The sequence below is a fragment of the Colossoma macropomum genome, unplaced genomic scaffold (assembly GCF_904425465.1).
Source record: "Colossoma macropomum unplaced genomic scaffold, Colossoma_macropomum, whole genome shotgun sequence".
NCBI lineage: Eukaryota > Metazoa > Chordata > Actinopteri > Characiformes > Serrasalmidae > Colossoma > Colossoma macropomum.
Window position 1 is genome coordinate 43,867,015 of NW_023494785.1, and position 23,597 is coordinate 43,890,611.

The 23,597-nt window shown below is 36.6% G+C and overlaps 1 protein-coding gene across 1 annotated transcript; it reads left to right on the plus strand.

Moving 5' to 3' along the window:
• The first annotated feature begins 4,670 nt into the window (after positions 1–4,670).
• On the plus strand, positions 4,671–22,196 carry LOC118814416. The gene is made up of 4 exons (XM_036580015.1): positions 4,671–4,718; positions 18,014–18,179; positions 18,633–18,776; positions 21,487–22,196. Exons 2-4 carry the CDS (start codon positions 18,084–18,086, stop codon positions 22,057–22,059), a joined length of 813 nt encoding a protein of 270 aa, XP_036435908.1. The 5' UTR covers positions 4,671–4,718; positions 18,014–18,083; the 3' UTR covers positions 22,060–22,196.
• Positions 22,197–23,597: the final 1,401 nt, after the last annotated feature.

Sequence of the window (23,597 nt, forward strand, 5' to 3'; positions counted from 1 at the left end):
TCATGGTGTCCATTCCATTCTACTCACATGACACATGGCTTGTTGGAATGTACAATTAGGTAATAAACTGGCGATTTGACACCATGTGATGTTAAATGGCTCTGGTTGAGGCATTTTGGTTATTTGACTATGAAACTGTCACTGATATAAAAAACCTGCAGTGTATGATTATGTTTAAGAGTTTGTAGGGGTGAAGCTGCATTTCTGTGTCCCTCTGTTATTTGAATTCTGCTCTGTGAGAATCTACTTGTACCTCATATAAAATGTGTGTATTTATATATTTATGATTTATTAAACAAAATGAATTGTGTACTATGTAGTTATGTGTGATTAGTTTATCTTTCTTCATTTTCTTTACATATTCCATTGTTAAAACTCAGTAAACCAAATGTGAGTATATGTGATGTAATTTCCAATTAAGCCTAATTATTCGAGCCAACACTATCAGAGTGACTGTGCAGTGCCAACTGTGAAGCATGATGGAGGTAGTGTGCTATGACAATGATCCCAAAAACACTCTAGAAAGAAGAAAAGGGTGAAAAACATCACCTGGGCAAGTTATTCACTGGGCCTGAACAGAACACCACTGGGGAATAACAAAAAAGAGAACAGCAAAGACGTGATGAAAAGAATCTTCTGTAAAGAATGGCAGAATATCTCACTGCAAATATGGGCTACAAACGATGGTCCCTCAAGGGTTCTTTAGTAAAGAAAATGGTTCTATATAGAACCATGAACTCTCGTGAACCCTTTACACAATTACAGGCTACTTTCCATCATAAAAGGATTCTCCAGATTGAAAAAGAATGTGCTGTACACGGATCTATAAAGAACCTTTTTGAAAAGGGTTCTATATAGCACCAAGAAGGGTTCTGCTGTTGTTACGATAGAACTATCAGGCTATCAGAGCTTGGCCTTTGACAGTAAATGTCAAAATTCACTCAAAACATGAGGAAAAATAATCATGAGTTTTCTATATCCTGCATTAAAGACAGCTGTGTGACACAAATACCATTCAGCCAAGTTGTCTAGTTAGCTTTGTTAAACCAAGATAGTAGGTAATAAAAAATCTCTGTTACACGTGAACCCTCGTCAAGAAAGCAGCATCCATGATCATCCATCTACCCATACCCACCTTGCAATGCCCCAGCAGCCACATGCAATACTACAGCACCCACCTGGAACACCCTTGCATCCACCACAGACACATCAACTGTAGAAAGTGCTTGACTTCAAGCCAGACTGAAATGACAGTGACAAATTTGTGAAAAAAACAAAACAAAACGTAATGCAAGTTAAAAAAACATTATGAGGTAACCGTTCTCATTAAGGTCATACAACCACAAATTGGATATGTATCCCCTCTAGGACCACGTTAGAGTCCAGAGACTCCACCAGAGTCAATTAGAGTTGGAAAAACATGGAGAAGTGCTAACAACTCTACAGGAAAGAACAACAACCTTAGAGATCCATAAAAATGGAAGACTGAACAGCGATTATGTATATATTTTTAAATAAACCTGTAACAAAATACTTTTTCGGCAAGTGAACAGTAAAATTCATTCACATCATTCAGAGTGATTGTCTTTGAGCACAGTGTGTCCTTATCTGACACATACAGGGAAAATGTCTCCAGAACAGTGTGTACAATGGCAAGTTCTGCTGCTGCACTACCTGCAGTCCATGGTGGTGAGCAGGAAATGAGAGAAGCACTTTTAGTCGCAAGTCACAAGTACAAGTCATAACTCATAGTCTACCAACTAGAGTCTTATAGTTCATGGTGAGTTCTGAGGTATGTTTAGGATCATTTTCCAGCCATGACTGTACAACTGTGTCAGCATCTATAACAGGGGCCCAATGACCAGTACAATTACCCTCCTACTACACCTACACACACACAGTAAAATAATGTCCTTTCCTCAAGCTCTTTAAGATGGTTTAACATGTAGCCTTGCCTTTAACATGTATCTGCTGGGCTGACAACTTTGAACTACCTTGGTTTTCACTTTTGCTTGACGCCTGACCATATGAGACATCAGTCTGCGGTGAAGGTGATGTTCCATTAGATGACCTTCAGGCTGCCCTCATGCAAACAAAATGAATGGAAAGTGTATATCTTTTAAATTCATAAATAAAATCTTATCAATTATGCATCATCAATTATTATGTACAATTGAGTATATAACAGTGTACAAAATTAAGGCTAAGACTAAGAAATTAATTTAGTAAAAACAAAATGAGCAAATCTAATCAACATTAAGGCAATCGGTTTTAGGTTATGGTTAATTTAATTTGTTGCTAATGTCAACTTCAAGCGTTCTTTACAGTCTCTCCATAAAGGTTTGTATACATTGGAACAAAATGTTGTTAATCAGGGAAATGAGAGACATTGAAGTCACAAGTCATGAGTCATTTTCTACTGACATAGTCTTATAGTTCATGGTGAATTTTGAGGTATTTTTAGAATCATTATCCTGTCATGGGCATACAACTTTGTCAGTATCTACATGTGTGGCCCAAAGACTAGTGCAATTGCCACCCGACCACCCCCAACACACACACACACACACACACACACACACACACACACACACTCAGTGAAATAATGGCCTTTCTTCCGAGCTCTTTATGGTGGTCTCTATGGTTTATTAACATGTCGACTAGATCTGGTGGGCTGACAGCTTTGAACTACCTTGGTTTTCACTTTTGCTTGTTGTCTGACCATATGAGACATGCCATTCTGCAGCTGTTCTCAGTCTGTGGTGAATTAAATGTATTTGTATTCAGACTTTTTTAGAGATTGTTATAACTATGCCCTCAGTCTGTTGTTGTCACCTTTCCAATCTCGCCCCTTTCAGCTGAACTGTAGGTTTTGGATACAAAGTTTACATTTTCATCTGTAGGAGAGTTTTTTTGTAGGTTGCATGTATTAAATATCCATGTATCAAATCATCAGTAAATCTGAGTGCTCTTCAGACGGTGCCTTAATAAGCTTTAATTAGCTTTTTGTCCATCATTATCCACCCATTACAATTCTGATCTTTATCGTGAAAGTGAGTGAGTGAGTTTCTTTCACTTATGACCCACATCTAGTGGTTTAACTAAGCCTCCATCATCTAACCACACGTTTCTCAGTTTTTTTTCAGCACTTAACACCTTTTCACAGGTCTCTTTTTCCCACGGACCAATTGTTAACTTCTCCTCTAATGCTTAATGAGACTGGAGAACACACGGTAAAGGACCCGAGACCATCCCTCCATACAGATCCTCTCCAGATCCTTCATATTCTGAGGTCAACACTCTGGAATCTCCTCTATAGCCTGGCCCACAGGTTTTCTATGGGCTTTAGGTCAGTGGACTGGGGTGGCCATGGCAAAAATTTTATTCTGTGGTCAGTGAACCATTTTTATTTTTATTTTGAGGCATGTTTTGGATCATTGTCCTGTTGGACGATCCAACCATGACCTAGTTTAAGCTTCCTGCCTGAGGCAGTCAGCTGTTTATTTTATTTCTGCTGGTACTCGATGCAGTCTGTAATGCCATGTATCTGAATGAACTGTCCAGGGCCTTTGGAATAAAAACAGCCCCACATCATCACAGATCCACCACCATACTTCACAGTGGGGATGAGGTACTTTCTGCATGGCTGTTTTTGCCCACGTCCACTTTTCTGCATGTGCCCACACCAAACTCATCTCTGGTATTTATTGACAAAAAGCTCTATTGTGGTTTCATCTGATCACAGAACATGGCCCCATGAAAGTTCCAGTAATATCTGGCAAACTATAGGAGCTTGAGTTTGGTGGTCCTTTACAAGCTTTCTTCTGGCAGCCCCCCAAACAGGTTGTGGTTATATAGGTGGTGTCGCTTTGTAATTTGGGAGATGTTTTCACCCTAAGACCTAATTTCTACATTTCCCCATCTGTGATCCTTGGAAATTCTTTATCCACTCAAACCATCCTCCTCACTGTGTGTGGGTACAGGATAAACATACGTCCTCTTCCTGGCAGAATCTTAACATCTCCAGCTGTTTTAATGTTCTTACGAAACAACCTTTCGTAGCACATCATTGCTGTATTCTTTGGTCTTTCTCATTGCGACAGATAACTGAGGGAATTTGGCCTGTGTTTATATTTATATTTATACCTATATTTACACCCCATTGAATCAGGAATTCATGGCTGACCATTTAAGTGTTCCTAAAGACTCAGGTGAACTTAAACATAAGGTGAACATAAAATATGAATGGGAATATGCTTCAGTTAGATTTTACTCATAAGAATTTCTAGGGGTGCCAACAACTGTGGCACAAATAGATTTGAGAAAAATATTCATTTAATAATGAGTTTTTTCTTTTAATTAATGTACTTCAAATAAACTTTAGATTTGAAAGATCAAAAGGATAAGTAAAAAGAATGTTTTTACAGCCAGTGTTGTCCATCTTTACCAGGGGTGCCAAACTTTATGGAGGGCACTGTATTTTAGTATACTGTATATTTTTGTATTTTAATAATGTATTACAAAACACAATTGAGTGGTATGTGGCCTTGATATCTCTTCAAAGACTGTGGTGTTCAGGAAACTGTGGTGTTCAGGAAACTGTGGTCAGCTTAGCCACATTCTTGCACACATTCACACATATATATGGATGGTTTAGTGCAGAGCATCCTGATAACTTCAAGACATCACCAAGAAGTCAGAATTTGTGTTCCAGCATGGTAATATATCTTTATTCATCTCAGACTTTATTCAAAGTCACGTCTTGTTAATATTTGGAAATAGAATTATACATTTCTATTGCACAATGTTGCCTCAGGTTAACAAACCTAATTTCCTCCCTTAACTACATTACATCTTAGCAGCAGTCAAAGGGATAAAAATAAAGGGTTCTGAATAATGATTAAACTTGATCTCCTGTTGGGCATTTTTAAGCTTCCATTTGACTTGGTACAGCTTGTGAAAATATATATATATATATATATATATATATATATATATATATATATATATATATATATATATATTATGGCAAGCCAAACAGGAAATATTTAATGAACTTTGATATATATACAATGAACATTGATATATATGGAATGAACTTTGATATATATGGAATGAACATTGATATATATGGAATGAACTTTGATATATATACAATGAACTTTGATATATATACAATGAACTTTGATATATATGGAATGAACTCTGATATATATACAATGAACATTGATATATATGGAATGAACTTTGATATATATGGAATGAACTTTGATTTATATTGAATTAAAGTCGCTGTTGAAGGGTTGAGGATGGCCAAGAAAAACTGTACATCAATAAATGTTCATTCAATATATATCAACATTCATTCCATATATATCTCAGTAGAACAAAGATTGATATATATGGAACGAACATTGATCTATATTGAATGAACTTTGATATATATAGAATGAACATTGATATATATGGAATGAACTTTGATATATATTGAATGAAAATGTATATATATTGAACATTGATGTACATGGATCGAACATTGAGATGAAAAAATGAATAATATAATTCATAAAATGTTTAGTTTAGACAGAGAGGGACTTTTGGGGTTGTGTGTGTTGTAGCCTTGCACAAACAGACTGTTTACATTGTTATTCAATGTTGCTATGTTGTTGTTCTTCAGTTACAGTGTGTGTTTGTGTTTACTCTGTTATTTTGTGTCCAGCTCAGAGTTAGGGAGAGTGTGTTTGTGTTTGGTGACCCTCAGAAGAAAGAGTAGGGCTAGGAGTGACCTACCTCAATTTTCAGTTGCTTTTCAAGTGGCACTGTTTTCCCTCGCTCTCAATAAAAGAGCATTTTTCAAACAGAAGTTATGGCCTCATCTGACTCTTCTTCTGCACCATGTCAAATTATGTATATATTGAAACTCCACCCATCTGTGTCTTCACATCATATATCAGCCACTCTCAGGTCACTCTGTCCACAGGATCAATGTGTATAGATACTGGTCACTTTATCAGAATTCCCTTCCTTTAAGCTCCACCTGGAGTTTGTTAAAGCCCATTTATTGATGTACAGTTTTTCTTGGCCATCCTCAACCCTTCAACAGCGACTTTCATTCAAGATATATCAATGTTCATTCCATATATATCAAAGTTCATTGTATATATATCAAAGTTCATTGTATATATATCAAAGTTCATTCCATATATATCAATGTTCATTGTATATATATATATCAAAGTTCATTCCATATATATCAAAGTTCATTCCATATATATCAAAGTTCATTGTATATATATCAATGTTCATTAAATATTTCCTGTTTGGCTTGCCATAATATATATGCACATATATATGTATGTATGTATGTATATATATATATATATATATATGTGTGTGTGTGTGTATATATATATATATATATATATTACTTTACATCCATCCAAAAATATTATTTACATCTGTTGGAGTGTGAAGTTCATGTTATTGCATTCAGTATATAAATAATTTTTATGATACAAGAAATTAGTTAAATATACTTGTTGCCTAGAAGCAACATTGTGCAACAGTGGAATGGATAAAGCCAGAGAAGTGTCACTTATGTAGCCAGAACTCACATTGCTTACTTTTTCATTTCAAAGGGATTACTTTCTTTAGAATTCATTCTTTTTTTCATTTGTTTATTCAGAAAATCTAAATTACTTAATATTTAACTTTCAATATTAGTGGCTAGAAGTCCATTCCAGTTAATTGTGTCGTGTAACAGTTAGCATACTGTGTTTTGTCAGTGTCATCAACATTCTGATTGCTTGAAGACATGGTGTTGACTATGGTTTTTAATTATTAACATGGAAGATATCAAAATATTACTTCACAATAATGCATTATGGTAACACACTTTCACTAACGTGAGAAAGGATTAGCCTCTTTATTATGTTAAATATTTTTAGCTTTAAAAGATCTACAGATTGTATCTTTACAATACCGAGTACCGAGTGTCATTATGAAGACAGGATTTTTCTGTAGGTCAAATAAATAAGGCTACATGATTATTACATAAGCTTTTCCTGACAACTCACATAAACCTACATAAACATTTGTAAAGGCTTATTACAATTAGGTTGTAATGGGGAGGTTCACCACTGTTCCAAGTTTTCTCCATTTTTGGATAATGGCTCTCACTGTGGTTCACTGGACTCCCAGAGCCTCAGCAATGACTCTGTAACCCTCCTTCCATATTTGAATCTCTGTAGAATGTGGCATCATGTGCTTCTAGCTGCTTCACATTGTCAGACAGGTTCTATTTAAGTGATGTTTAGATTCAACAGGTCTGGCAGTGATCATGCCTGGGTGTGGCAGTGAAACTGAATATAACAGTCAATTGAATTTGGTTAACTGGTTGATTTAGTAGCTAAGGGGGCATTTACTTTTTCACACGGGGCCGGGTAGGGCTGAACAGCATTTTTCCTTTAGTAAATGGAATCATGCAGGGATTTTGCCCAATATTAAGCGTAGCTTGATGATCTGAAACATTCAAGTGTGACAAAAATGCAAAGTAAAGAAATTAGGAAGGGGCAAATACTTTTTCACAGCATGGTATTACTCTACTTAGATTTGGCCATTTCGCAAAAAGAGAGGTCAGTGACTGTTTCTGTGAGGCACAATATTTTAGCCACCTATAATCTATCATTGTTTCATAAAACAGTGCAATTTGACGGCGATAATATTATCGATTTTTAAAGTCTTGCTTAAGTTATTTTTCCCTTTTCTTTATTTAATTATACATCTTTAATTAAAGGTAAGTAATCCAAAAGTAATGTCAAATAATCAGACTGTAATGTTACTTTAATAAAGTAATCCTTTGGATGAGGTTACAATTACATTTTTAACATGTAATCAATAATCTATAATAGAACGCATTTTTAAGTAACCCTCCTAAACCTGCCTGTCCTGTGCATAAACTGTTTGGTCAGAGTCTGAAAAACCCATTCTTGGCAGAATGTTTATTTTAATCGACTGTGAAGGTCAAACTCAAGAAAGGAATAACGTTCCATCCTAACATATCTGACTTTATCTTTGTATTCAAAGGACAGTATTTAAGGTCATATAATTTTGCGTTATCTTCAGACAGGCCGATACCCAGGTACTCAATAGACTCTGCATCCCATTTTAATTTGTATTTTCCTCTAATATGATTGGGTGGGTCATAAGTAAGTGTGATTACCTAGGTTTTCTGTACATTAAGTTATATATAGTTTATATAGGAGCATCCTACACATTTCTAGAAGGCTTATCAGATTTGGGAGTGTCTGTGTAGGCTGTGTTAGGTGTATCAAAACAGGTCCAGTTTATGTTCCCCTAATAACATATCCAGCCCTTTAATATGAGCGTTTTGGCAAATCCATTGGCTCAAGGGTTCTATAAATAAGGAGAAGAGGAGTGGTGAGGCACTGCAACCTTGTCTCTTTGCTTGTTCTGGGTTAAATGAACTTGATCAATCACCACTAATTTTTATCCTTGCAGATGGTGCATCATATAGTTTCAATGAAAGTCAAATTTTGATAACACGTTGTACAGGAAAGACCATCTGACTGAGTCAAATGCCTTTTCAGCACCTCAGCTTATAATGTTAGCCTGTTTCCTGTCAAATGTCAAATAATAAGCAATGTTCTCCTGATGTTTTCTTGTGTTTGTCTTTGTCGGTTTTATGGTACCAGTGTATTTAACAGCATAGCAACCACCCAGCAACACCTCAGCAATAACCTGGGACATCATAGCAACCACCTAGCAACACCTTACCAACCACCTTGGATACCATAGCAACCACCTAGCAACATCTAAGGAACACTTTATCAACCATCGACAATCTTCCACCATTTTAACGTTTTAACATAATTAGTCGGATTTTTCAAGCCAACTTAAAGTTCGTTCACAAAATTTTCTCTTAGCTTTTATTAAATCACGGCTCCCAAGTGGCGCAACCGTCTAAGCGTTGTCCCTCATCGGGAGATCGCAAGTTCGATCCCTGGTGATGCTACAGCCGTCCGTAGCCGGGAGTCCGAGAGAGCACAATTGGCCTCGCTCTCTCTGGGTGGGTGGGATGGCCCCTCCTTCTCCCCCCATCACTCAATGCGATGCTAGTCAGGCGTTAGCTGACGTAACAGATCTGGCGGTTGGCGCTTTCCTCCGAGCGCGTTCGGCTGTCCAGTGACGTTGCGTAAGCGGCAGTTCGAAAAGGTGTAGTGGCAGGTTTCGCAGGTCTCGGAGGAAGCCTGTGTTAGCCTTCACCCTCCTAGCAATGATAGCATCGTGTAATTGGGGGAGTCCTAACTAGCGGGTGGAATTGGAAATGACTAAATTGGGGAGAAGATCTGGTAAAAATCCCAAAAAAATTATAAAAAAAAAAAAATTTAAAAATTAAATCAGGAAACTTTATGGTCACTGTTATAGATTTAACGCCTTAAAACCTAAAGCTTTTTAAACACTAAGGCTTCAGTAAATACAGGGACTTCAATGCAAACTAGTTCTCAGATTATAGAAGTGTGTAATAACACCCTGGCCTTTTAAGTGGTCAAAAGCATTCAGCAGTGTTGGACCCAACTGTTCCTGCATTGATTTATAGCGATTGGAAGTGAAGCCATCTGTGCCTGGGGATTTATTTGCTTATAGTCTCCCAATTTCTCAGTATAATTCTTTTTGCTTTATTTCAGCTTTTTTTTTATTTTGTTCATTATTTGTTCAAAGTAAGTAGATTCAATTCAAGATTCAATTTAGATTTAAGAGGCTAAAAATGACTCAATCCAAAGCTCGTCATAACCACAAGCACTGATTGCCACATGTTGCCCACAGGTAGCAAGACTAGCCTGATGCACTAGGTAGCTAGAGCTACAAAACATCTCTGTGGGAACAAAACCCTTGTATCTCAATTTTTACGTTGGCTTGACAAATGATACCACAAGGGACTCCCTCACACTGACCCTAACAGATATTACATACAGACCCATATGCATACTAGCACATTGTTAGTGTACTGTAGTGGCGCTGTGATTGGGCCCAGCAGGCCTAGGCCCACTCACTTTTATCATTGGCCCACCCAAAATGACTTACATTTACTTTCAATATTAAAGTCTTATGAATAAATAACCAAAAGAAGGGAAAACATGAAAATGCACATGCTAAATACACAAAATTCCATTTCGGACATCGACCAATCAAAATCCCAGTTTAACCAATAACTGTAGCTGTACAGGCAGAAAACCTGACCCTCCAACCCTGAATCAAGAGTTTGTGGAGTCCTGCGTTAGCAGGGACACTGTGTGGTGATAAAGATGGGGAGGACTGCTAACTGGGTTTGAGGATTAGAAGCATATAAACACAGCTGGTTTTAAACACAAAAGAAGTCAAGCAGGCAAAATATAAGTACTGTATAAATAAATGTGCATCATAAATCTTGTTGCTTTGTCTCCTTTTCTTGATGCTCCTTAGCTTCCTGCTATGTGAAACCTATAAAGCAGCACAGATTTAGCACAGTTTAATTGTTTTACAGTATATTATTTATATATTATGAATCATATATGTTACATATATGCTACATTTCCAAAAATGTAAATAAAAATTTAAAATAAAAATAGGATGCAATGATATGCAAATCTTGTAAACCAAATTTTAAAGTACGAAGACAACATATCAAATGTTTAAACTGAGAAATTTTAATGTTTTTTGAAAAATATGCCCATGCCTTAGTCCATTCTAAATGAGCTCAGGCCCAGAGAAGGTGGTAGCATTCCTGGATCGTGTTTACATTTGGTTTCTTCTTTGTGTTGTATAGTTTTAATTTGCATTTGTGGATGCAGTGATGAACTGTTTTCACAGACAGTGGTTTTCAGAAGTGTTTCTGAGCCCATGCAGTGATTTCCACTACAGAATCATGTCTGTTTTTAATGCAGTGCTGTCTGAGGACCCAAAGATCACGGCCAGCAAATCCTGGTTTTTGGCCTTGTCCCTTACATACAGAGATTTCTCCAGATTCTCTGAACCCTTTAATGTTATTATGTACAGTAGATGATGAAAAGCAAAAGTTCTTTGTTATTGTATGTTGAGAAACATTATTCTTTTTTGGGAATGTGTTGCTGGTATCAAATTCAAAATGGGCAAATATTTTTCAAAAAACAATAAACTTTCTCAGTTTTAACATTTGATATGTTGTGTTTGTACTATTTTCGATGGTTTAAATGATTTATACATCATTGCATTTTGTTTTTATTTACATTTTGCACAGCATCCCAACTTTTTTTGGAAATGAGGTTGTATAAAAATGGTGCGGTGGGTAGTATTGACTGATTATGTGTGTGTGTGTGTGTAAGTCATGCAAAAAGCATGCCAGTCATCAGAAAAGAAGAAAATTTAAATTAAACCAAAGAAACAGGTTGAATCAAGCAAAATTATCTGCTAATATGGTGAGAAACATTTACTTCAAATAATAATAAAGATCTTGAGCTGTAAACAATCTTTTGATCTTTAAATTAGTCAATATGTCACTGGTTGGTGTTGTTGCTGGAATTACGTAACACTAATTTGATGTCATAATAATAATCTCATGTTAGCATCTTGTTTTAAGCATTTTGGTACAAAATATTGTGAAATATCTGCGCTCAACATTAGAGAAACTTAGAAAACAAATCAACACTGTAAATAAGACACATTCCTGAAAATACTTCTGAAAACGAGGCACAAACCTTAAAGATAATAAGCAATGTTTTGCAATGCCTTTTAAAATTATATTGCTGAATTTCTATATTCTTACAAGAGGTAAAGTTGTCTTGACATTTCTTAATTCATTTCATTGCTAATTACACAAGTCTGCATAATTAGCTACTGTGTCTAAATAAGATAACTGTACACAAAGTTTCTAAAAGCTAGTTAATTAATCTTGTACATTAAAATTTGGTCTAGTTTGTTAAACTGTCAATAGAAAACTAAAAACCGTTAATTTTTAAGATTTTCTGGCTTGGTATGATTTCATATTTTTGACAAAAAACTGGTATAAAAATGAATAACTGCCAACTGCTTGTTTGGAATAAAAATCCATAGATTCCAATCTTGGCCAATTTCAACTGTGCATTTCTACTTCTTGCAAATTACATACTGAGTAGTTTAATGCACTGTTTAATTATGCAATCATAACAGACTTCCAGAGTAACGTCTGAATGAGGAGAGTTTCCTTACCCTGCCTTACAGTTTTCATAGGTTTATAGGTTTGCTAGAAATGTAGAAATACTACATGGGAAAAAAGTAATTAATATAATGACAATAATAGACTGAAAGATTAAACTTTTTCTCCTCAACACATGAAGGTCATTCATGGTGTCCATTCCATTCTACTCACATGACACATGGCTTGTTGGAATGTACAATTAGGTAATAAACTGGCGATTTGACACCATGTGATGTTAAATGGCTCTGGTTGAGGCATTTTGGTTATTTGACTATGAAACTGTCACTGATATAAAAAACCTGCAGTGTATGATTATCTTTAAGAGTTTGTTGGGGTGAAGCTGCATTTCTGTGTCCCTCTGTTATTTGAATTCTGCTCTGTGAGAATCTACTTGCACCTCAAATAAAACGTGTGTATTTATATATTTATGATTTATTAAACAAAATGAATTGTGTACTATGTAGTTATGTGATTAGTTTATCTTTCTTCATTTTCTTTACATATTCCGTTGTTAAAAGTCAGTGAACCAAATGTGAGTATATGTGATGTAACTTCCAATTAAGCCTAATTATTCAAGCCAACACTATCAGAGTGACTGTACAGTGCCAACTGTGAAGCATGATGGAGGTAGTGTGCTATGACAATGATCCCAAAAACACTCTAGAAAGAAGAAAAGGGTGAAAAACATCACCTGGGCAAGTTTTTCACTGGGCCTGAACAGAACACCACCGGGGAATAACAAAAAAGAGCACAGCAAAGACGTGATGAAAAGAATCTTCTGTAAAGAATGGCAGAATATCTCACTGCAAATATGGGCTACAAACGATGGTCCCTCAAGGGTTCTTTAGTAAAGAAAATGGTTCTATATAGAGAACCCTTTACACAATTACAGGTTACTTTCCATCATAAAAGGATTCTTCAGATTGATAAAGAATGTTTTGTACATGGATCTATAAAGAACCTTTTTGAAAAGGGTTCTATATAGCACCCAAAAGGGTTCTGCTGTTGTTATGATACAAGTTCTTAACAATAGAACTATCAGGCTATCAGAGCTCGGCCTTCGACAGTTCTCATCTCAATTTCTCATCTCAGTTAAAACATGAGGAAAAATAATCAGGCATCATCACTTTTCTATATCCTGCATTAAAGACAGCTGTGTGACACAAATACCATTCAGCCAAGTTGTCTAGTTACCTTTATTAAACCAGGATAGTAGGTATTAAAAAATCTCTGTTACATGTGAAACCTCACCAAGAAAGCAGCATCCAAGACAAGGCAGAGTTTAAAAAACAAACAAAAACTGAAAGTCAAATTTTGACAACAAACATGATACAAATCACTGATGAGTATCTGAAAATCTTGTAGTGAAACAAGCTGCCCAAGTTCTGACTGACGTCACAGCACATCCGTCACTGACATCATTTAGCTTAGAAACTGAAATTTTGAATGTGTGATGTACTCAGTTCTCTGTATGTTCTCTGTATGAATCATTTACTAAAAATTTCAACTCTGAATGTTACTGGAGTAGCCTGTTAGCCTGTTAGCTGACTATCAGGCTGGTTGTTAAACAGAATAACGTTCTTATGATTAGTTTTACTTTTACTTTGAATACTGAGAATTTGGATGTGTGAATATTCAAATAATCTCTAGTCACCTTCTGTACCTGTGTTCTCTTTGGGCTCGTAAGCTATTTCAGCCTTGCACCATACTTTAAGACTTTATGCACAATTATTATGTTTTGTACAGTGAAAAAGAGGGAACTTGTGAATACAGAAGGCTCATTTTAGTTACATTTTGTGGAACATTTTTGGAAGGTCATTAAAATGTATGCGTTAGTTAAACACAGTCTATTTTTTTTACAGAAAAATCTGAAGAACATGCAGCTGTTTATGATCTTTTATTCAGCTTATATGTAGAGATTTTAGTAAGCATTTATTTTGGTTGGCAGAAGATCAGCAGCATTTTTCTGAAGATATTTCAGTCATTTTCAAAGTCAAAAAAACAAAATGTAATGTCAATATAAATTATAATTATTGGTGACTAAAATAATCAGCTCCCACTTAGTTTTCAGGTGAAAACAATGCCTTCTGAAACTCTTGGGACCATCTAAGCATGATGTACTAATATGAAGCCTTATGAGCCAGTACAGGCCTTTTGGTACACAGACACAGATAATTAAGTCATACTGCTTCATAAAACAGAGCAGTTTTCTTGTTTGCCTTGTTATTATGTTAAATCCTGTTGCTGAAATTACATTTCTTTTGTGTTTATTTTAGTTATATGACTTTTAAAAAAGGGAAGAAATCCAAAAGTAACAGAAAGTAATGAGATCAGATCAGTTCCCTCGTGGACGTTTGATTTCAGTGATGAAATACTGCAGTGGAAATAAACAAAAGGTTAAAGACAAAACGCAGAGTAGTTTATTAGTGTGGAGAGGCCTATATAGCTTATACAGCTCTTAGTGGAAATGAAAGTGGCCCAAACAAAGAACATTCTCCCCCTATTACTGTAGTGTCTGCAGTATGGCAGGCATTTAAAGAATGACAGCGAGAAAAATGTCACCTTTCAGAATGACCCCATGACCGTGTGTTGTTCTTACAGGAAACATTCCAGGTAGGAGGCCTGATAAGTCGTTAAACTGACACTATTGCTATCAGATTTTTGTATTAGTCTTCATATTGTTATTCTTACTATTTTTCTGCCAGATTTTTTTCTGTTCCAACTCAATGTTGAGTATAGCCAGGAACTGATCCGACGGACAGTTTTTGTACAATAATCTATAGGAAACGAATGGCAGAACCATGTGGGCAAAAGTTTGTACCATTATATCATGATAATAGAAGTACATTAGCAAGATCCTAGCATCCATGTGGGGTAGCATAGCAAGGGCCGAGCAACATCCTAGCAACTGCCTTTGACACTATGGCATCCATCTAGCAACACCCACCTTGCAATGCCCCAGCAGTCATATGCCATACCACAGCACCCACCTGGAACACCCTTGCATCCACCACAGACACATCAACAGTAGAAAGTGCTTGACTTCAAGCCAGACTGAAATGACAGTGACAAATTTGTGGGAAAAAAAAAACAAAAAACAAAACATAATGCAAGTAAAAAAAAAAACATTATGAGGTAACCGTTCTCATTAAGGTCATACAACCCCAAATTGGATATGTATCCCCTCGTTACCACGTTAGAGTCCAGAGACTCCACCAGAGTCAATTAGAGTTGGAAAAACATGGAGAAGTGCTAACAACTCTACAGGAAAGAACAACAACCTTAGAGATCCATAAAAATGGAAGACTGAACAGCGATTATGTATATATTTTTAAATAAACCTGTAACAAAATACTATTTCGGCTGAAGTGAACAGTAAAATTCATTCACATCAATCAGAGTGATTGTCTTTGAGTGCACAGTGTGTCCTTATCTGACACATACAGGGAAAATGTCTCCAGAACAGTTTGTACAATGGCAAGTTCTGTTGCACTACCTGCAGTCCATGGTGGTGAGCAGGAAATGAGAGAAGCACTCTTAGTCACAAGTACAAGTCATAACTCATAGTCTACCAACAGAGTCTTATAGTTCGTGGTGAGTTCTGAGGTATGTTTAGGATCATTGTCCTTTCATGAGTGTACAACTGTGTCAGTATCTATATGAGGGGCCCAATGACCAGTTGCCCCTCAGCAACACCCCTCCCTTGCCCCAAACACACACAGTAAAACACTGCCCTTTCTTCAAGCTCTTTATGGTGGTCTCTATGCAGGCCAGATCTGGTGGGCTGACAGCTTTGAACTACTTTGGTTTTCACCTTTGCTCGACGCCTGACCATAGGAGACTTTTCTGCAGCTGTTCTCAGTCTGTGGTGAAGGTGATGTTCCATTAGATGACCTTCAGGCTGCCCTCATGCAGAAAATGAATGACAAGGGAATATCATTTTAATACCTTGAGTTTAGCAGCTGCTTTAAAATTGATAAAGCAAAGCGTCCTATTATCAATCAGCAGTTTAAAGCACTCCAGAACTCATGCACTCACTCATAAGACTGTAACATGATTTGCTGATGCATACGAATATTATTTGTTGCAGGCAGCTTTGCAAATAAAATCTAATCAATTATGCATCATCCGGTATTAATTATGTACAATAAAGTATATAATTGAGTACAAAATTAAGGCTAAGTCTAAGAAATTAATTTAGTAAAAACAAAATAAGCTAATTTAATGAACATTAAAGCAATCAATTTTAGGTTATGGTCCAAAGATCTTGGGTTGGCTGCAGATGAATTTAATTTGTTGCTAAAGTCAAGTCAGGTTCGAGCAGTCTTTATGGTCTTTCTATAAAGACTTGTATACATTGGAACAAAATGTTGTTCTTCAGGCCCCCATGGTGCCTATCAAGAGTTCGAACTCATGGTATCCTGGTCCTGGAGATCTACCACCCTGCAGAGTTCCACCACTAAATCTAGCACAACTGATCCAGATCATGAAGGCCTTCAGGGGGCATCTGAATATTATAAACAGGTGTGCTGCATCTAAACTTTCAGTCATTTTCTACTGACTTACAGTTGACTTATAAGTCTTAGAGTTCATGGTGAATTTTGAGGTATGTTTAGAATCATTATCCTGTCATTGGTGTACATCTGTGTCAGTACCTATAAGAATGGCCCAATGACTAGTGCAATTACCACCCAACTACCCAACACACACACACACACACGGGTAGATCTGGTGGGCTGACAGCTTTGAACTACCTTGGTTTTCACTTTTGCTTGTTGTCTGACCATATGAGACATGCCATTCTGCAGCTGTTCTCAGTCTGTGGTGAATTAAATGTACTTGTATTCAAACTTTTTTAGATTGTTACAACTATTCCTTATTCTGTTGTTGTCACATTTCCAGTCTCGCCCCTTTCAGCTGAATTATTGGGAGATATTGGAAACAAAGTTTATAATTTCATCTGTAGCAGAGTTTTGTAGGTTGCATGTATTTAAATATCCATGTATCAAATCATCAGTAAATCTGAGTGCTCTTCAGACGGTGCCTTAAAAAGCTTTACTTAGCTTTCTGTCCATCATTATCCATCCATTACAATTCTGATCTATATCGTGAAACTGATTAGAGTTTCTTTCACTTATGACCCACATCTAGTGGTTTAACTAAGCCTCCATGATCTAACCACAAGGTTCTCGGTTCTTCTCAGCACATGACGCCTTTTCACAGGTTCTCTTTTACACAGACCAGTTATTGGCACCTCTTTGTTGAATATTTTGTGCAGCCTCCCTTTGCAAATGTAACTGTTCTGAGACTTCTCCTATAATGCTTAATGAGACTGGTCAAAAGCTCTGAGACCATTCCTCCACAAAGAACTTCTCCAAATCTTCAGATTCCAAGATCTACGCTGTGCACTGTCCACTTCAGCACATCCCACAGGTTTTCTATGGGCTTTAGGTCAGTGGACTGGGGTGGCCATGGCAAAACCTTGATTCTGTGGTCAGCGAACCATTTTGTGTTGAACAGCGTGTTTTGGGTCATTATCTTGCTGGAAGATCCAACCACAGCCCAGTTTAAGCTTCCTGACTAAAGCAATCAGGTTTTGATTTTATTTCTGCTGGTTCTTGATTGAGTCTGTGATATCATGCATCCAAACAAGTTGTCCAGGGCCTTTGGAAGAAGTTGGTTTATCTGCATTTTCAACTGTTTAACTATCTTCTTGAACCCATTTTTTACATTTTGTATATTTTCTTGAAACATTTTGAGGCATATAATTGCTGTATTCTTTGGTCTTTCTCATATCGATAGATGACTGAGGGACTTTGGCCTGTGTGTCACCTTATATTTACACCCCAATGAATCAGAAATCTGCTCTGCGATGGACTGGCGACCTGTCCAGGGTGTATCCTGCCTTCCGCCCAATGACAGCTGGGATAGCCTCCAGCGACCCAGAAGGATAAGCGGTTTAGATGATGTGTGTGTGTGTGTGTGTGTGTGTGTGTGTGTGTGTGTGTGAATCAGAAATTGATGGCTGACCATTTAAGTGCTCTTAGTGACTCAGGTGAACCTTAAAACATAAAATATGAATGGGAATATACTTCAGTTACGTTTTACTCAGAAGAATTTCTAGGGTGCCAACAACTGTGGCACAAATAGATTTGAGAAAAATATTCATTTAATAATAAGACTTAGTTTTTTTTCTTTTAATTAATGTACTTCAAATACAATTCAGATTTGAAAGATCAAAAGGACAAGCAATAAAGAATATTTTTACAGCCCATGTTGCCCATGTTTACCAGGGGTGCCAAAATTTATGGAGGGCACTGTATTTAAGTATACTTTATATTTTTGTGTTTTAATCATGTATTACAAAACACAATTGAGTGGTATTTGGCCTTGATATCTCTTCAAAAACTGTGGTCTTCAGGAAACTGTGGCGTTCAGGAAACTGTGGTCAGCTGAGCCACATTCTTGCACACATTCACACATATATATATATGGGTGGCTCAGTGCAGAGCATCCTGATAACTTCAAGACATCACCAAGAAGTCAGAATTTGTGTTCCAGCATGGTAATATATCTTTATTCATCTCAGACTATATTTACACTTTGTCTTTTTTAAATATTTGGAAATAGTAATTTACCTTTCTATTGCTTAATGTTGCCTCAGGGTAACAAACCTAATTTCCTCCCTTAACAACTACAATACATCTACCTAACAGCAATCAAATGCTTGAAAATGAGGAGTCTGAATAAACTAATTTAATGATTGGACTTGGTCGCACTATATATGGGCATTTTAAAACATCTATCTGGCTTGGTGCAACTTGTGAATAACACGTTTCTGTACCAAACAGAAACAAATACTATTTTTCATTATTTCTCATCTATTCAAAAATATTATTTACATCTGTCGGTGTGTGAAGTTCATCTTTGCAGCATTCAGTATCATATAATTGATTTTTATGTTATGAGAAATTGGTTAAATACATTTGTTGCCTATAAGCAACACTGTGCAACAGTTGAATGGTTACAGCCAGTAGCATGTGAAGTGTCACTTATGTAGCCAGACCTCTGCACATTTCTTAGTTGTTCATTTCACAAGGATTTATTTCTTTAGATTTTTTTGTGCTTTTGTTTATTTAGGAAGTCTAAATCATTTACTATTTAACTTGTGATGTTAGTGGCTAGAGATACATTTCCAAATATCTAGATTTTCTTGCATAAAGTGAACCTGATTATTAAAATCAAAAACAATTTTTTTAAATATTGTGTGCTGGTGTCCTTTTAAGTATGTTGCCTTGAGGCAACATTGTGCGACCATGGAAAAAAAAGTGTCATAAGGAAGACAGGATGTTCTGTAACTTTTTTCTGTAAGTCAAATAAATAAGGCTACATGACAATAACATAAGCTTTTCCTGATGACTCACATAAACCTACATAAACATTTTTAAAGGCTTTTTACAATAAGTGGCAACTGTCATAAAGGCTAGACAAGTGAGCCCGCAAAATCAAACAAAGGTGTTAACACTAAGCTGAAAATCTGAAAACCTCTCTAAGTTCCACTGTGAAGGTTCTGATAATGATGCGCTGTTATTGCAGAGAAATGCATTTGTTCTCAGGCCCTTTCGTGAAGTGACTACGATATTTATGCCTAAAATCTTTATGAAGCCCTATAGCAATGCCATGACACTGTAATGACAAATTTATGTATATATTATCTGTCCCTGTGAGTTTCATTTTGCTGCTTATAAAGAATAAATCCTAATGAAATGGCAAACTACAGTAATGATTTATGTTTATTTGCCTCGAGTAAAATGAGCAGATTGTCTTTTCTTGCTGAACGTTCTGGTGCTCAAAACACAGTTTCATTTTCTGTTGTCTTCGGGATGGTTAAAAATTTGTCAGGCTCAAATGTCTTGTATAATATTTTAAGAATTTCATGAAAGTCTTATTAAACTGTCATGTAGCCTTATTTACATGTAGCCACTGGATTAGGATTAGAACTACAGTAACATTTTACAGACTAATCCTGTTTTCCAGATGCAGGGTTGGGCAAAATACTTTGAGGGAGTGGTGACAGCTGAATACTGAATACACTGACCTAAATGTATTCAATAATGTATTCTTTGGATTTTATTTTAAACGAACACTGTTCCTTGCTGTTCCTAGTAATTGGTTTTCTTGTAACGTAAATATTCTGTCTCTTGAAACACGTTTAATTAAAATTTGCATATCATTTAAATGCATTTCCGAAAATTCTTAATTTTTTACTTTTCTTTCTCATTGCCTGCTTCAGTCCATTGCTGTTCTCACACACTCTTTAGCAGAGCTCAGTAACACTGAGATTAATAACTGATCATCACATTGATTTATCAGTCTACTCAAGCTTTAGCAGAGCTCAGTAACGCTGAGATTAATAACTGATCATCACATTGATTTATCAGTCTACTCAGGCTTTAGCAGAGCTCAGTAACGCTGAGATTAATAACTGATCACCACATTGATTTATCAGTCTACTCAGGCTTTAGCAGAGCTCAGTAACACTGAGATTAATAACTGATCACACTGATTTATCAGTCCACTCAGGCTTTAGCAGAGCTCAGTAACACTGAGATTAATAACTGATCATCACATTGATTTATCAGTCCACTCAGGCTTTAGCAGAGCTCAGTAACACAGATTAATAACTGATCACATTGATTTATCAGTCCACTCAGGCTTTAGCAGAGCTCAGTAACACTGAGATTAATAACTGATCACATTGATTTATCAGTCTACTCAGGCTTTAGCAGAGCTCAGTAACACAGATTAATAACTGATCATCACATTGATTTATCAGTCCACTCAGGCTTTAGCAGAGCTCAGTAACGCTGAGATTAATAACTGATCATCACATTGATTTATGAAATATTACGTAAAATATTTTAAAAATTTAGTGTGAATGTGTGAATACCGTCTTTACAAAATTTTACTTGGATTGAATACATATACTTAATTTCTGGTTTCTGTATATGTATTCCCAATAACTGTATTCCGTTACATCCCAACCCTGTCCATATGACACTCATATGTTGCCTTGAGGCAACACTGTCACGCAATGTTGGCTCAAGGAAACATACCCCAACTGACCCACAAATTGTTTATGAAATTAATTATCAGGCCCACTTTATGCAAGACAAGTAAAAAATTACGACAACTACTTCAGACTAGAATATACTGCTGCCAATAACAACAACCTCTGAGAAATCTGCAACTCTTTGTCTTTCCATCTCCAAAAGTCTCCAAAATGGACAGTGCTCACTGTTCTCATCTTCCACCTGTGTACGGCCAAATTACAGCTTGGACCCAAACCTGGACCTGCGCCTGCACCAGACCCAGACTCCGAGCTAATCACCTACGATCCCAACTCCGCACCCTGTAAGCCTTCATCTAACGGTTACAAGAACGAGATATTCAATAAGCAACATTTGGCCACGCTTAGGAAATATGGAACTGACCTTAAACTGTGGACTACATACATTAAACACATTAAAGACCCTGCAATCTGCTATAAAACATATCGCATAAAGAGCTTTCTGGATGAAAGTGTGGCAAAACAAGTGGAAAAGGTTTGTTCACCATCTGGAGGCAAACTCTTTGAAAGAGGAAAGAACCTGTGCATCAGCAACAAGGCTTTCAATTTCATTGAGGTGCGCTGGAACGAAAACTGTGAAGCCTGGAAAGTTAGCAATGTGACCCAGCACATCATTCTTGCTTGTGATGAGATTGATCAAAAATGCCTCCCTGTTCATTTTGAAAAGAACCCTCAGAACCTTCTGCCCAATAAGAATTCCCCAAACTGCGGCAGCTGAGGAGGAGGGCTCAGTCGAGGTTGAGTGAGATGAGTAGCTCTGTGCTTATCAGTAATCGTCCACATGTATTTTCTTTTTCCAAAAATGTTTTGAAATTTTTGACATTTTCATTTCAACATACAATTAAATGTCTGAATATGTGCTCAAATGAAGGGCGATATATGTATGTAATGTACTGTATGAATAAATCTGCATCACAAATTCTGCTGCCTCATCTCCTTTTGTACTGTTGATGACCTGTGAAGTGAATATATTGTTTAATATTTACATACATATTATAAACCATAAATGGGGAACATCTTACTTGAACCCTACAAAGCATTGACATTACCATGTAATAAACATGTCATGGCAGATGTCATATGCTGTTATGCCTGTGAGACATTGTTTTGTGATAAAGTTTTGGCTCAAAATATATTTTAATCCATTTTTTTATCCATTCATTGTGGAGGGATATATGCAGGCTGTTGTGAGGCAATATAGTCCCCAAATCAAACTTTTTTTCAGATTTATGCCTATTTCACCGTCATGAAGACTACATAAAAAATCTCAGACGACAGAGGTTCACTGGTGGTTTTATATAGTAAATAAAATGTCTATATTTGTGTTGTAGTCATGGCAACCCCTGGTTCCTATCACCACCACTGTAAAGACATCTGAGTCTGTAACCTTCTCTACAGTGAACCACTTCACATCAAACCACTTAGAATGACTGAATTATTCAGGAATTTAAAAAAGGTGGAATTCCCCATTTAGGTCACCTCAGTGTATCTGCAGCACCATTTAAGGTGAAATGAAAAATTCAAATGAGAAGCTGGTGAATAAGAAGCTACTTCAGCTTTATATCTGTGTATGAGTTTGTTATTTAAGAGTTTGGCAGTTTTGGTGCCACTTTTATTTTTATAAAATCTCACACTGGAATGTTCTGAACTCTGGAGATGTGCAGGTTATACATTCACATCATTCAGAGTGATTGTCTTTGAGCACAGTGTGTCCTTATCCAACACATACAGGGAAAATGTCTCCAGAACAGTGTGTACAATGGCAAGTTCTGCTGTTGCACTACCTGCAGTCCATGGTGGTGAGCAGGAAATGAGAGAGGCACTCTTAGTCATAAGCCACAAGTACAAGTCATAACTCATAGTCTACCAACAGAGTCTTATAGTTCATGGTAAGTTCTGAGGTATGTTTAGGATCGTTGCCCACACACACTGCCCAGTCTTCAAGCTCTTTATGGTGGTCTCTATGGTTTTACCATGTAATCTAGCTCTGCTGGGCTGACAGCTTTGAACTACCTAGGTTTTCAGTTTTGCTCGACGCCTGACCAAATGAGACATGCTTTTCTGCAGCTGTTCTCAGTCTGCGGTGAAGGTGATGTTCCATTAGATGACCTTCAGACTGCCCTTATGCACAAAAGGAATGAAAAATGAAAATCATTTAGATACACTGAGTTTCACAGCTGCTTCAAAACTGACAATGCAAAGCATCCTATTATCGATCAGCAGTTTAAAGAACTACAGAACTCATGCACTCACTCA